Genomic DNA, 14,802 nt, shown 5'->3' with positions numbered 1-14,802 from the left:
TTCATCTCTTGAACAGGAGAGAAAACAGACTGTATGTGCATGGCTGCATGTAGGTGAGTAGGTGTGGTGTCATATTTGAGGCTGACTGATTCTATTTTTTCAGTGAAGTGAAGCAAGGTCATCAGCTGAAAAGAGAACAGAGTAAGAAATTCTGGAGGTTTAAGGAAAAGGAAGGACTCATCAAACAGTCATCTAAAAATGAGAGAGTAAATGGACTGAAAAATGGAGACTGTCTTGTTCATCATCTTTGATCTGGATAGCGTGGCACTGTCTCAAGTATGTTTTAAACACTATGACTTGAGGACTGAGAACCACTGAGCTTTCATGAATACAAATAACAAAGGTAACTCTAAAGGTAAGTAAAATTTTTTTAATCTAGAAAAGGTCAGTGACCAGGACATTTCACATATTAGTTGCTCACGTCACAGGAAACACTGGAACCAAGGATTAATGGAAATCCTCTGATTATTCTTGGGATTGTCCACTGTTCCTTTCTTCAGAAATCTTTTATAAAGCACTTCAAAAGGAAAAATAAACCAAATCCTAAAAGATGTATCTAATAAAATACAAGAGAAGGTAAAATTTATAGAAGAAAGGGCATGGGAATTTAAAGCAGAAAGGCAGAATGGGAAAGAGGCAGCAGACATTTCTTCACTTGTAAAGAAAAGGATCTAGAATGAAGATAAGCACTAAGTACAATTTGCCATTGAGGAGAACATCTAAATAGAAAGCAGGTGTGAGTACACTGACTTAACAGTGGTCATAATGCCATGAAATGTTTTACTCTTGAGAGTTAGGTGAAAACAATATAATCATGCATTGCTTTTCAACTATGTATTCTCTAAAACCATTTCTAAAGATGCCATTTAACAATTTTAACAGCATAAAAACTTGGGGGGAAAACATATTTGGCAGTACATCAACAGGATCTGTTAGAACAGGTATTATCGTATTTTTGGTGATTTTTGTACAGTTAGAAGTAGTTACCCACCCCTACCCCCCCCAAAAAAAAATCAAAGCGACATAACAGCCCGAGGAGTTCACAAACTCAAATGCCTACAAGGTTAAAAGCTGGTAACAAAATGAGTGAAGCAGGCTGAGTGTAAGGACCATAGGGAGCTGCAGGGATTGTGGCAAAGAGGCAACCAAAAGGCACAGTTGCTGTTCAGCTCAGGCCATTGTTGCCACATAGAAAGCACGCTGTTTTGTCAGATCTTCTAATTCTTGAGAGAGACATCCTAGTTTTTATGTGAAAGCTTTCAATGTCTGAAATATTGGCAGCTAATTCAAATTTATAAACTGTGTGCAGGCCAGACAATGTATATTTGTGGGAAGCATTCAGGCTCTTGAGCTGTCTAGTGTCTCCTGCATTTGACATTTCTCCATTCACTACAATTAAGATCTACCTGAGGCAAGCAGAGGCCAGAACTTTTGAATGAGACAATGTCAACACGGGGTAGGTGAAAGAACTCTGCACCAAGTTTCAGAAAACTTTGGTTTCAGGGTAGGCACTACCATTTACTGCTAGCTGGATGACCTCCTTGAGTTTGTTTATTCATTTGTTAAAAGTAGTTTCATGAACTATCGTGTCTAATTCACTGAGCTGTTATGAGTAGGAAGCTGGAAAGTAGGTCAAAGCCCATCATAAACTATAAAGCTCTATATAAATACAAGTAAATGGCTGTGAGATAGTAGAAAATACATACTGGTGTCTGCCTCTGGTTCCTGGCACAGAGCTCCTGAAATCCTTGTAATTTCCTAAGTGATAAGAGTACAAGGAGCATCTCTTGTTCTGATTTTTGGTCTCTCTCTGACCCCATCCCTGACACATGGCTCCTAAAACCCTTGTAAATTCCTAAGTGATAAGAGCGCTAGGAGCAGCTTTTGTTCAACAAGACAACTCTGAGTGGGCTCCTGGACGACTCCTGGATGAGGGCTGGTCATCAGAAAGACCAAGCTATGATAAACTTGGGATTTTCAGCCTTATCCCCCATCCTCTAGAGAGGGAAGAGGGGCTGGAATTGGAAATAATAATTGATCGTGCCTACATGAGGAAGTCTCTGCAAAATCCAACAGTACAAGGTTCAGAGAGCTTCCGGGTTGTCAAACACATTGACATGGGGAGGGTGACACACTCCAATTTCATAAGGACAGAAGCTCCTGTGCTTAAGACTCTCCCAGACCTTGCCCTTCATCTGGCTCTTCATTTGTATCTTTTGTCATATCCTTAAAAAAACTGGTAAACGTGTTTCCTTGAGTTTTGTGAGCTGTTCTAGTAAATTAATTGAACCTGAGGAGGTCGTGGGACACTCCCATTTGTAGCCAAACTGGACAGAAGTTATAGGTACCTACTACCTGCAACTGGCATCTGACATGGGTGGGAGCAGTCTTGTGAGACTAAGTCCTTAAATCAGTGGGATCTGACACTATCTCCAGGTAGATAGTGTTGGAACTGAATTAAATTGTAGGACATCCAGCTGGTGTCACAAAGAATTGCTTGGGGTAGGGGAAAAAATCTACACATTTGGTGATGAGTGTTTTGTGTCAGTAGTAAAAGACACACGTGAGAAAGACTCACAGGAAGTAGACTGAACTGAGTTTTTCTAATACAATGGCTTTAAAAAGAGACCTAATAGAGTGGTCTAAGAACATTTTATATCTCTGTGTTCAGTCAGTTCCTCATAAAATGTTAATATAGATTACTCAGCTCATGAGTTTCCTCAACTACATTAAAATTAAAAGATCCTTTTCAAATGTTAGGTGCCATGTAATTGCTTTGTAATAAAATATTTGCCCAATATGGCTAAATACACTAGTGAAGGTACATATAATACCCCTAAAGAGTTGAGTACATTCTTGGCTTTCCTAAAACAAGGAGCAATTTAATGTAGCTAAGTCTAGAAAAAGGTATTTCAGGGTTTCAGGATTTTTTTCCCCTTCTAAGATGTGTGTAATCTTACAATGGGTTAATAATACAGTCTTGAACAGACACAGATTTATCTGTTTCTCATTGCTAAAGCTTCTGGAGGCAATGCTCTCATCAGCTGAAAGAACAGGGAATTCTGGTCCCCAACAGAATAGGACAGGGTGGTCAGGTCTAGGACACACCTTAGCAAAAAAGAAGAAGCACTTCTCCTGGCCATGATTTATAAGTTCAGACTTGGGGTTAATAATTCTTCCCCCAACTACTTTTATATAAATATGTTTGATGGAAACACTTCTTGATAACTATTGTTCTCCTTATCCTGGACCATTAAACCACACATGATGTGAAGGCTAGTAAAGTGTCAAAATTTATGAGGAACTGCACTAGATAAAAACTCCCTGTCATATACTGTTCTATGAGATTCTTCAGTTTTAGCTTTCATCAACACATAATTGACTTAGCAAACTCAACAAACTAAATCTCTTCCACCAGACTACCTCTTACAGATTAGTGTGAATGTGAGTTGAATGATGGCAACTTGAAAGACTTAAACGGCTCCAAATTGAACTTCTTTATTTAAAAGCACCTTTCTGGGAAGATTATGAGTGATGATTTTACCCCCTTGGCTTTCCAAACTCATTTAATGACTTACTATAACTTAAAAAAATTGCATATAAGAATAAAATTGCTCTGAAAATGAAAACAAAGAAAAAAGAATAAAATTGCCTTGCCATAAAAAGAATTCTTCCCACAATAACATAAGAAAAAAATTTCTGTTTTGTATCTATATGAGATGATGGCTGTTCACTAAAGTTATTGTGGGAATCATTTCATGATGTTTGAAGTCAAATCATTACGCTGTACCTTAAACTCGTAAGTGCTGTATGTCAATTCTATCTCAGTAAAACTGGAAGAAAAAAAAGTATTCTAAGAGTCATATTTGTTCACGTTATGGGATTATTTAGTATCTTCTAAGGAAATTCTATGGGAGTCAAACTCACTAGTATTATTTAAATATTTCCAAATAAATAAAATGATAGTTTGAACCACCGAAAAAGATTATTTAAAGCTTTAACTGCAATAAAAAAGTAAACTGACCAGAGATAAAAATCCAAAATTAAATTACTACCTTAAAGAAAAAAGTTAAAAAGTAAAAGTGAGTTTCCAGGCAGCTTTTAATTTACTACCATCTTTTAAGGTTAATCTTTTAAACTTTGCTTATAAATAACCTGAAAACAGATTGTACAGCATAATGATTAAGAGTATAGATTATGGAGTCAGATTATCTGGGTTCAAACCCTAGCTTCTACCACTTATCACATCTGTGGATTCATGAAGGTCACTGAACATCTATAAACTTCAGTTTTCTCATTGTAAAACTGGGAAGAATAATAATTTCAGGGTTATTTTAAGGATTAAGTGAGATAATTCAGAGTTTTCTTTCTCATGCCATATTCATTTACCATGTAGCAAAATGCAATGAAAACAGCTAAGAAATGCAGTGTCACCCAGTTCAGTGACACTTTAGATACACCATGACCCCATTTTATATAGCAATGAATATTGCCACCTTGGGACTGAATCTCAAGTGAGAGCTACCTTTGTTCTCTAACATGTTATATAACCTTTTAAAAATTTTACTTTAACATGTTTTTTTCTATAAGCCAAATCAATGTTTTACTAAAGTAGACATAATTAAAAACTGATCACTTAGATGATAATGATGTGAAATTGCTTTGAGAAATTCTATTTGGGAAAGAATATTCCACAAAAAATCTGCTTAACAATTACAGTGCCTATTTATAATGATGCAAATGTCTACAGGACTCATTCTTTCTAGATATAGATAGATTCCACATTCTATGGACCTGTTAATTTGACTCAGGCTCAAAATATTTACTAAAAAATTTTATTATGACATGTGTGGGTAAATTATGTACCTTTTTATTTCAGATTGACAGAAGTTACTAAATTAAACCATTCAATCTAAAATCCTTCAAAATTGTTTACATTAGTATAAAGATGACCTAAACAAGAATATGTAAAAAAAAAACAGGGTTACAACTAAAATATTTACTTGAGAAAGAAATGGAAACTGATTGTTCTTTAAAACAAATTTCCAAAGTAACAAAACCGCCCAGTGAAAAACTGTGATGGGATTTTTATATTCACGTAAACTTTTAGTAATGTACATTCAGTTATTCCATGACAGTAGTTTTATTTCTCATACTGCCTCGGTCTGAATTATTTTGTAGCACTTACTCAAAACTAAACAATGATATACTTAGACACAAAAATGTTAGAAATGTATTTATCTATTTTTGTATTGTCATCCTATAGTCACCTAAGACTAATTTACAGTCTTAATTCTAAGGAAATCTGAACATTAAACAACCATTCTTTGAAAAGTATCTACCTAAAAAACATTCCACATATAACTGATATTTGGTAGACTACTAATTAAGAGTTTTTCTTAGATTAGCATCCCAGGTTAAAAATCATAGGATCCCCAAAGATAAGCTGATGTACTTTCACTTATTTCATCTGAAATTTAACTTAGATTGAAAAAAAGTAATAGCAATGAATGTAAATCTGGGATACATTTAATTTTCAACTGAATTTAATATTTCTTCTCATTTCTCTGTCAACATTGAGCACTAAATAAAATCCACTTGTTAAAAAACTCAACTAATATGCTAATATGAACAATTTTACAAGATCAAATTAAATTTATTTTAACACCTAGTCTTGAGGTAGACAATCCTTTTTTAACCTACTTGGTTTATTTATTAGACTTTCCTAGAAATCATCAGATTTAGTATCAACAGACACACAGACAGCAGCTTTCCAATTCATTAGTTTCTATATTCAGTCAAATCAATTCCTGTATTATAAAGATACCAAAGCTGTACTTTTAAAAAAGTATGTCAGTGCTATACTAGGGGTGTAACTCCTTATAAAGCAAGCACAAATGTGGCATCAAACTTACTTTTCCAAAGAAGCCTTTGAAGAACTTCCTTTCCTGGAGGAACAGGGGGACAAGTCGAGCGCTATTATTGTACGGGCTAAATGTCCCAGGGTTTCACAGCAATAAGCACATACAGAGGTTGGGAAGGGGCAAAGTAGGAAAAGGGGAGGGAGTGAGAGTTTTAAAGAGTTATCCATACTAGGAGTGACAAGGAAAAAGGAAGGGTGCGTGAAAACGCAGGGAAACATACTGTATGGCCTAAGAATCTATGGAAAGAGTGAAAAGAAATCAGAACCTGTATCCATGCAGAGCAACTAGTTAGTTAGTTAGTATTCTCTATTTCCCCTTAAAATAGAAATTATCCAAATTTGGCAGCAGAGAAAAAGATTAGGACATACTCGTTTGGTAAGATTTATATTTAAAATTTTATAATAGTGGGTGGTAAATAGATTGGTTCCATATATACTTTTCAATTTAAAATCACTGGTCAAATATGTGGAGGTCACCAATTAAAAAACCAGTCCACATTCAAATAACCACATAATAACATTAGAAAGTATCACACATAAAATTAAATTTTGAGTGTGCAGGGAGGGTCCTTGGCAGACTTTTTCTTGCTGAATTCAAAATGTCACATAGAGAATCCTTACGCATTAGGATCGATTTGTAGGTATGTGCGTGATGATCAATCCTACAACAATGATAGGGAAATAATAGATATGCTCTATTTCAAACACAGAATAAATCATCTATAAAGAACACAAGACCAATGCTTTCACTGGAGCTGAGGGGAAAAAATATATCTGGGAGCCAAACCACATCTGTGAACGTCAAATGAAATCTGAGGAATAGGGATGTTTTCTTTTTAAAAATGCTACTGTTTTAGAATAAAGAAACTTGCATTCACAATTATAAATATACAATTCTGAAACTATGTACACAAGAGAGACATAGCTGTCTATGGTCCCAGCATCAATTTTTAAGCATATACAAACTGTGAAAACTGACTACCTTTAAAACCTGAAGAACTTACACAAAGTAGATGAGTTCTAACTCACCCAGCTAGCTTAGCTTTAACATCTCCTAGTTTTGGTGGAACTATACTTTAAGCCTTTGCCATTTACAATTTGCTTTTATTATTGGGTAAATGTCTAGAAAAAGACAACTGTACAGAAATCTGCCTCTCTCAGATTATAAACTCATTCAATACTCTCAAACACTGAATAGCTTGTTTCCTCTCTAGGTTTTGAAAATCACAAACAGCATCAAATATTTCCACAAAATGTTTCAAACTTAAGCTGCAAATATAATAAAGTAATTGGGGTATAGTTATTGGAAATAAGACTAAGCTTATTTCTGCTGCCAAGTTTGGTGACCCTAGCTTTGTTAGCTTTAAGTAACTACCAGCTTCTAAAGTTGCAGCCAAAGTTAAAAGGTTCACCATCCTTTAGGGATACGGAAATGAGGGAAGGAGATCTGTTAATATTTAATTTAGCTCCCGAAAAGCTCTTGTTAAACATGGAGTTTGCCTTCTTTTTAGAAAAGACCTCGGATGTTAATGAAAAAAGTTGCCATGCAAAATGCATAAAAAGACAGTTACTAGATTAGAAAATAATATTAACTAAAAAAATTAAGTTATGATTCTTTTACCTGCTAAAACAAGAACATACATTAAAACAAATATATCAAATAGTGAATAAAAAACCAACATATTAGAAACTGGTAGTATAATGAAACTAGTCTAAAACCAAGACAGAGAGGGAGAAACATTTACAGAGACAATGGAAGATAAGACCTGTTAGAAGGAAGGGCATCTTGGACCAGTGTCAAACAAGGCAACCAAAAGCCCTATATACTTCTTACAAAATAGACTGATAAATGACAGCACTCCTCACCTTGAAACTAACTATGCTATAAAGGCACTGGAAATGGGCAGTAGCCATTTCTGTTATCTATCCTATACAATCTAAGTCCCTACGTGGCTAACTTGTAAAATTACGCCACAGAGGAAACAAATTGCAATAGCTGTAAATAAGTCTATGCATACAAAGTAAAAAAGAAATTAAACACGTTTATACTCTGAGAAGCATGTTGTTTAGTTATAATATCTTTTCATTTGAGAATATTAAGTATGCTAACTTCTAATTGAAGTTAAATGTTTAATAGATGTTTCTAATTAAAAGTAGGTTGAAGGGGAGAGGGTATAGCTCAGTGGTAGAGTGCATGCTTAGCACTTAATATGAAATACCACCACTAAAAGAATTAAAATTTTAAAAAATTGTTTAATTAAAAAAAAGAAATAAAATTTTTTAAAAAGTAGGTTGAAGTTAAAGTAATCCTAAATTGTGAGGGACAACTTCAAGGGAAAAAAAAAATTGTGCTTGCATATTATCCTGCTTCCTCAATGCCCCACAAACTTAAAAAGCACTAGAATGTTACATTTTTAGTTCAAAGATCATTCAAGTGATAGGTTTAAGATGTCTGTTTTCCTCCCCAACCAAAAAAAAAAAAAAAAAAAAGTTTGTTTTCCTACTTAACTGGTACATCTGAGCTTTTGTAATTCTTAAAATTTTAAAACTTTTTGGCATTCAAACTTCTTCTGTAGGCATGCTATTTCTTCTTTAACCTGTAGGTTTGTACATTTTTACATTTGCTTCCATTTATTTGAAATTCCAAGAGGAAGATTTATCATCTATGAAAACAAACAAATCTCCAGACACACTGCTTTTGGCACAATATAAGCACCTGGCACAGCAGATTGGAGTGTTTGTTAGATGAATGTTTGGTAAGAGGGGGACAAGACATCTAGAAATTTCTGCATAGTAAAAATATAAAAAGAAAATAAAAATCACAAATTTTTGTGGACTAACATGATCTGAGAAGAATAACATCTGAAGACTTCCAAGTTTCTGCAAGCTTTTCCATACAGCATTAGAAAGGATATTAATAGAAGGGGAAGCTTCACTGAGTAAGATAAATAGGAAATTGGCACTAGTCTCCCAGAAATTCTATCTTTTAAAATAAAAATACATGTTTGCCTATGTAAAATTATTATACAACACTTGCTCCAAGTCTCCTGGATAGGGTTAGTCTGGACAATTTTAAAGAACTTCTTGAATCGAAAGTTCAGAAGTGGTCAATTTCCCCTCAAAGTTCAAAAGTCTAAGCATGTCCAGAAAAGCAATCAATATATATAAAATTTCATTTTAGTCATAAAGGGCACAGGGAAATAAGGATCTTTTAGAGATATGCAAAAGGGTTTCATAAACTTTAAAATATTGAATATAACAAATGGTTATGATGATTATTGTGAGATTCAATTTGACCACATATTGAAGACTAAGTTGTTTTAATGAATATTTATTCCAGAAATGCTTTTTGAGTGGCTATGATGTGCCGGACACTGCATAGATATTCAAGTGGTAATCTGTTTCCTATTTCTGGTGAAAATAAAAACTAATAAAATTTTATTAAATAGTCCTCAAATAATGCTTATGGTTTATAATCTCCTTGGTTCAAAACAAAAAGGTGAAATGAAACAAAAAGACTTACTCAACTAAAAACTCTGTTTTAAAACTAGACAGTGAATAGTTGGCTATTTCTGGGATTACAAGTGATTTTATGCACTGTTTTTGTTCATTTGCATTTTATAGAATGAATATATACTACCTATATAAAGAAGAGATGTTTCTAATTAAAAACAGGTTGAAAAAAAATAACTAGACAGTTAAGAGGACTGACTGCTCATCAAAACAACTAAATACCACACTTCTTAATCATCTTCTGGGCAAACTTAACCATCCCTAGTTTCTCCTTATTTAGAGTAAACATGAAAACATACTCTGAATTAAAAGACTTTCCAAAGGCTCATTCCACAGTTCCCTTTGAAACGTTATATAAATTGTAAGATTTTAATAACTAAAGTTTGTTTCAGGCCTACCTAGTCTATTCACTGACTTGTCTGTTGTTTTCAGTCATTAGTATTACGATGTTTAAAATATTCTTTAATGACTAGCAGAGAAAATCACTGTATTACTTTTTTCAGTGTTCTTAGATAATCTTACCTTATTCTTCTAGTGAATTTAGAATTACTTTGTTAAAGAAGAGACTGAATTTAAATTTCTTGGAAAATTAAATTATCTGAGGCTGTATTTAACTGGAGAATATATGCAGGCAGACATGGAATTCTATAAAGTTCCTTTAACATTTATGATGATTAACTGGAGAGCACAGAGAGACTAAGAAAGGCTTCAATTATTTAAGAATTTAAATCACCAAAATCTGAGGTAACGTGCATCTATGTGTACATATGTCTATATATTGGGGTCTTTTTCTAGTTTTTGGCATACTATAATTATTTTTCTCCTTTCCTTTCTATGACAGATTCAGACATTTGTTCTAAAATATGATCCACTTCTCTGAGTTCATTGCTTCTTTAATTTTATATCTTTTATATTGAGGAATTATATGTAAGAGGTCATATAGAATGTACCAAGAAGCAGAAAAGTTTTGATTACTAAGCAAATTGAAAAAAAAAAAAAAGTACTCATTAGTAGCCAAAGTTGCGGCAGCCCACCACACCAGCAAATCCAAAGCAACAAGTATTTAATGCTGTTTGGGGCAAGGGCATGCAAAAGTAATGCTTAAAGCTTTCACAGAAAAGGGGGAAAGGCCACACACTGAAGAGAAGGAAGGCTGTGAAGAGGGCTGTCAGAGCTTATGAAACAGTCTTTAAATCTATCCAAAATATGAAGTTAACACTTTAACCTGAAACTTTATCAACTCTGAACCCATTCTCTCCTTTTATGAAACACACAGGCATGTGCTTGGGATGAGTTCTATGGCATAACAGGCAAAGTAAACATTATTCATCCTGGAAAAGGACTCTCCATTTCGAGTACGTGCTGAAGTTTGTGCACAAGGCAGGGGAAATACATAGTTTGTCAGAAGAGAAGGAAACCGAGGAGCAGCAGTCACGATAATAAGTTCCCCCCAAATGTAACCCTCACAAGCCAATAACACAGATATCTCTACTTTCTACTTTTTCCTGGAAAGCTGTTTCTTATAGTAGATTTAAAATCAGTAATTTATAACCGAATTATCACAGTTAGGTTAAAAAGCTAACTGAAATAGTTTAATCCTGGTTTTAGGATATTATTCTTCTATAAGAATTCATACCATGTGTTTAACATGGGTTCTGAATCAAAAATATCTTTTAGGTAATGTCTGGCCTAAAACAGAAGTTGGTCTTTGTAACTTACACCTTTAGATGAACAACACAAGGTGCTCGTTATTAGTGAGCCCACATCTTCTGCCTTAAGAGAAACACTGTTCTTACTGGATAGTGGGTCACTAAAATTTACTGAGCAAAATCTTTTAATATTTACAGCATATAGATCAACACTGGCAACCATCAAATACATACAGCTTTCAATCTTTTTACAGCATCTTCACAGATGTGCATTCCTCTCGATTCATCAACTTCCACATGGCCAAGGTACTGTAGAAAGAAGAGAAAAGTTAGGGCTATTGTTACGTTTACTGAGTAGCTGTTGTATGGTAGGTATTATGTGGCAGAAAACTGAATATTATATTTCTGCACTCAAGAAACTCACAGCCATTATAGAAGAGTTAAGATAATGTTACTTTAATTACCCTCAGGTTTTCATATGAATGAGATTCAGAATAAAGATCTCAAAGAGTTGTTATAGAGGAGTAGGTGAAAAGGTACATGATAAACACTAAATGCTGCCTAATTACTGGATCTGAGGCATAACCGCCTGTGCTAGACACAGTTACTATATCTCTAGACATAAAAATAACCCTAAAACAAAGTGTATGTGTGTGTGTGTACACCGAAAAAAGCACAAATACAACAGTTATTAAAGGGCTGAAGAGATCACAGACTCCTTTTATGGGAAACACGTAAGAGTAGTAGGGCAGAGAACTAAAACAAATTTTAAGAAGGTAGTGCATTTGAATTGTAAAAGATATGTAGAATTTGAAGATGTAGAAATGGAAAGATTAGGAAACTATTTTAGACAGGCAGAATTAAGCTATAGGTATGGGGTAGAATAACTATATACCAGCAAGTATTCCTGTCTGGCTACAATGAGGTATATACAGCTGGGGAATCTGAATGCTGAAATGAGTCTGTACTTAATCCTAGAGGCAATGGGGCGATAATAAAGCTTTTCTGGCAAGGTAGTAATATGATTCAAATTGTACATTAGTATAGGAATAGTGCTGGGTTAGAAAGTAGAAGGGATAATGGCAGTATCTCAAGTGATCTTTTAAAAGGAAATTCAGGGTCTGGTTCTTGGTAATATGAAGTAGACACACTTTACCCTGTCCCACCCTCTAAATGAAATGGTAAAACGTGGACAGAATACATGAGCACCTATTAGAATTCTCTGTAAAGAGCAGAAGATGCACCAGGGAAGAACACCAGAATTCAAGGTATTTCTGAACTGGCTGGAAGTTCACCTTCTCTGCCCCTCCTCCTCTTTGGTACCTCTAGCCTGAACATAATACAGCCAGATATCAAAATTGAGTGCTATGGCACAGAGAGAACTCTGGGAAAAGTACTCTGGCTCTGGCTCAAGAACCAGGCAAGGGAAGAGTATAGGAATCCTCTGCCCTTTTATCTATCTCTTTTCTTTGTTCTTTCACATCCCAGCTCCCATGAAATCCAGTGGTGGTGGTGGTGGTGGTGGTGGTGCAGGAAACCTGCAAGAGCCACACTTGGGAGACAGGGGAACTGTCTTCTTTATTTACAGTGAATGCAGTTCCAGGAAGGTGGGGCCAAAAGCCTCCTTCCCCTTCTGCTTTCCACCCACTCCCGCTTCTCTAACTCTCCCACCAATTGGCCCTGGATGAAGGTAAATCAATGGGAATTCATAGTAGAGTACAATAACCAGAGCCCTAGGAAACACAGGCATAGAGAGTTTAAGTACCTTGCCCAAGGTCACTCAGCTAGTCAATGCTCAAACCCAAGTAGCCCAACCCAGGACTGTCTTATATGCTCATATGTTGAATTTTTCAGTTTTACTCCTATCTTTCCAATACCAAATAAATGCATAAAACTAACATTAAAATCAATTTAGGAAACTGCTAGACTTTAGGTAACAAAATACCTGAGGTATCAATAATAAAGATCATAAACTAAGGACAAGATAATTAAATGTCTAAAGAATTGTAACAGCTGTAATCTTGAATAAACAATATATATAAAACACCAAGAATGCTCACTTTTTTTTTTTTTAAAGTGTCTGGAAGACTTTCTTAAAATTGAAGTATAGTTGACTTACAATGTGTTAGTTTCTGGTGTATAGCAAAGTGATTCAGATATATGTTATGTCTATCTCTCTCTCTATATATATAGATGTATATTCTTTTCCATTATAGGTTATTCCAAGATACTGATTATAGTTCCCTTTGCTATACAGTAGGAACTTGTTATCCATTTTATATAGTTTGTTTCTGCTAATCCCAAATTCCTAATTTATCCTATGCCCCTTTCCCCTCCAGTAACCATAAATTTGTTTTCTATGTCTATGAGTCTGTTTGTTTTGTAAATAAGTTCATTTTGTACCATTTTTTTAGATTCCACATGTAAGTGGTAACATATATTTGTCTAACTTCACTTTGTATGATAATCTCTAGTCCATGCTGTTGCAAATGGCATTATTTTATTCTTTTTATGGCTGAGTAATATTCCATTTATTCATGCATGTGTGTGTGTGTGTGTGTGTGTGTATACACACCACATCTTCTTTATCCATTCATCTGTTAATGTACATTTAGGTTGCTTCCATGTCTTGGCTAACATAGACAGTGCTGCTATGAACACTAAGGTGCATGTATCTTTTGGAATTAAGGTTATATTTTGGTCATTGATCCACCAAATTAATTTTTTTTATGTGGTGTGAGGTAGGGATCAAATTTCATTCTTATTTAAATGGAAATCCAATTTCCCAGTACCACTGGGTGACAAGACAATTCTTTCCCATTGAGTGGACTCTGCATCCTTGTCAAAATTCAACTGGACATAGATGTATCAGACTAATTTTTATTTATCTTATTTGCTTCTTCAATCTGAGGATTCAAATACTGGTTTGAATTAATTCATCCTCCAGTCTAAACCTGGAACTCCCATTAGGTCTGCTAGTGCTACTGGACTTTTTAATGTGTTCATCCATGTTTCTTCACCTCTTTTTCATATTTTCTCTTCAGAACCTTGTGCTGCATTCTGGGTAACTTTATCAAATTTATTTTCCAGTTTACCAATTGCCTTTTCAGCTAGGTCTAATCCACTATTTAATCTATCTACTAAGTTCAATTTCACTAACGATATTTTTCATTTTTAGAAGCTTAGACTTGACTCTTTGTGAAATCTGTCCATTCCTTTGAAAACTTTTTTCCTTATGGTTGAATTCCTTTTTTTATGTCTCTAATAATTTTATATATACACATTTTACAGTCTCCTTTACAGTCTACTATTTCAACTTCTTAGAGTGCTAATCCTCTTGTTGACCTTTATTGTAGAATCTTTTGTTTCTGCTGATCATTTCCACATATGATTTATAACTTTTTAAAAATTATAAATTCATCTTCAGTGAAGCTCAATTTTTCTGGGGGAATTCATGCATTTTGGATTGTGGAGTGATTTTTACATTTGTTTCTAAAAAGTTCCCCAGGTGTATTAGTAGCCTAAGGCCTACCGTACACTAATTCGAAGATTCTTACACTATGCAGGTTATAGCATATGAAGTCCAAACCCACGGTTTTAATTTTTCCTGGGAGATTCCTTTTCTCTCTGAAGTGAGTAGAGGCAAGCTTTTTTTGTTTTTTGTTTTGTTTTGGATTTTGCTTTTCTTTCGGTTTTTGCTTTTCTTTCGGTTTTTGC

The 14,802-nt window shown here is 34.5% G+C and overlaps 1 protein-coding gene across 9 annotated transcripts in view; it reads right to left on the bottom strand.

Moving 5' to 3' along the window:
- The window catches only part of NUMB (NUMB endocytic adaptor protein), a 157,420-nt gene that overhangs the window by 23,613 nt on the left and 119,005 nt on the right, over positions 1-14,802 (bottom strand). For 6 of the 9 annotated variants that reach the window (XM_010962556.3, XM_045522739.2, XM_045522737.2 and 3 more), the window contains 2 exons: positions 11,320-11,394; positions 5,916-5,948 (listed from right to left, as the gene is read on the bottom strand). In XM_010962556.3, the coding sequence (XP_010960858.1) occupies positions 5,916-5,948; positions 11,320-11,394 (108 nt within the window). The remainder of the gene's footprint in view (positions 1-5,915; positions 5,949-11,319; positions 11,395-14,802) is intronic. The other 3 variants (XM_074365297.1, XM_045522750.2, XM_045522766.2) reach the window with 1 other exon arrangement.

The sequence above is a fragment of the Camelus bactrianus genome, chromosome 6 (assembly GCF_048773025.1).
Source record: "Camelus bactrianus isolate YW-2024 breed Bactrian camel chromosome 6, ASM4877302v1, whole genome shotgun sequence".
In the NCBI taxonomy this organism is placed as follows: Eukaryota; Metazoa; Chordata; class Mammalia; order Artiodactyla; family Camelidae; genus Camelus; species Camelus bactrianus.
This window is presented reverse-complemented; position numbering and strand designations above follow the sequence as displayed.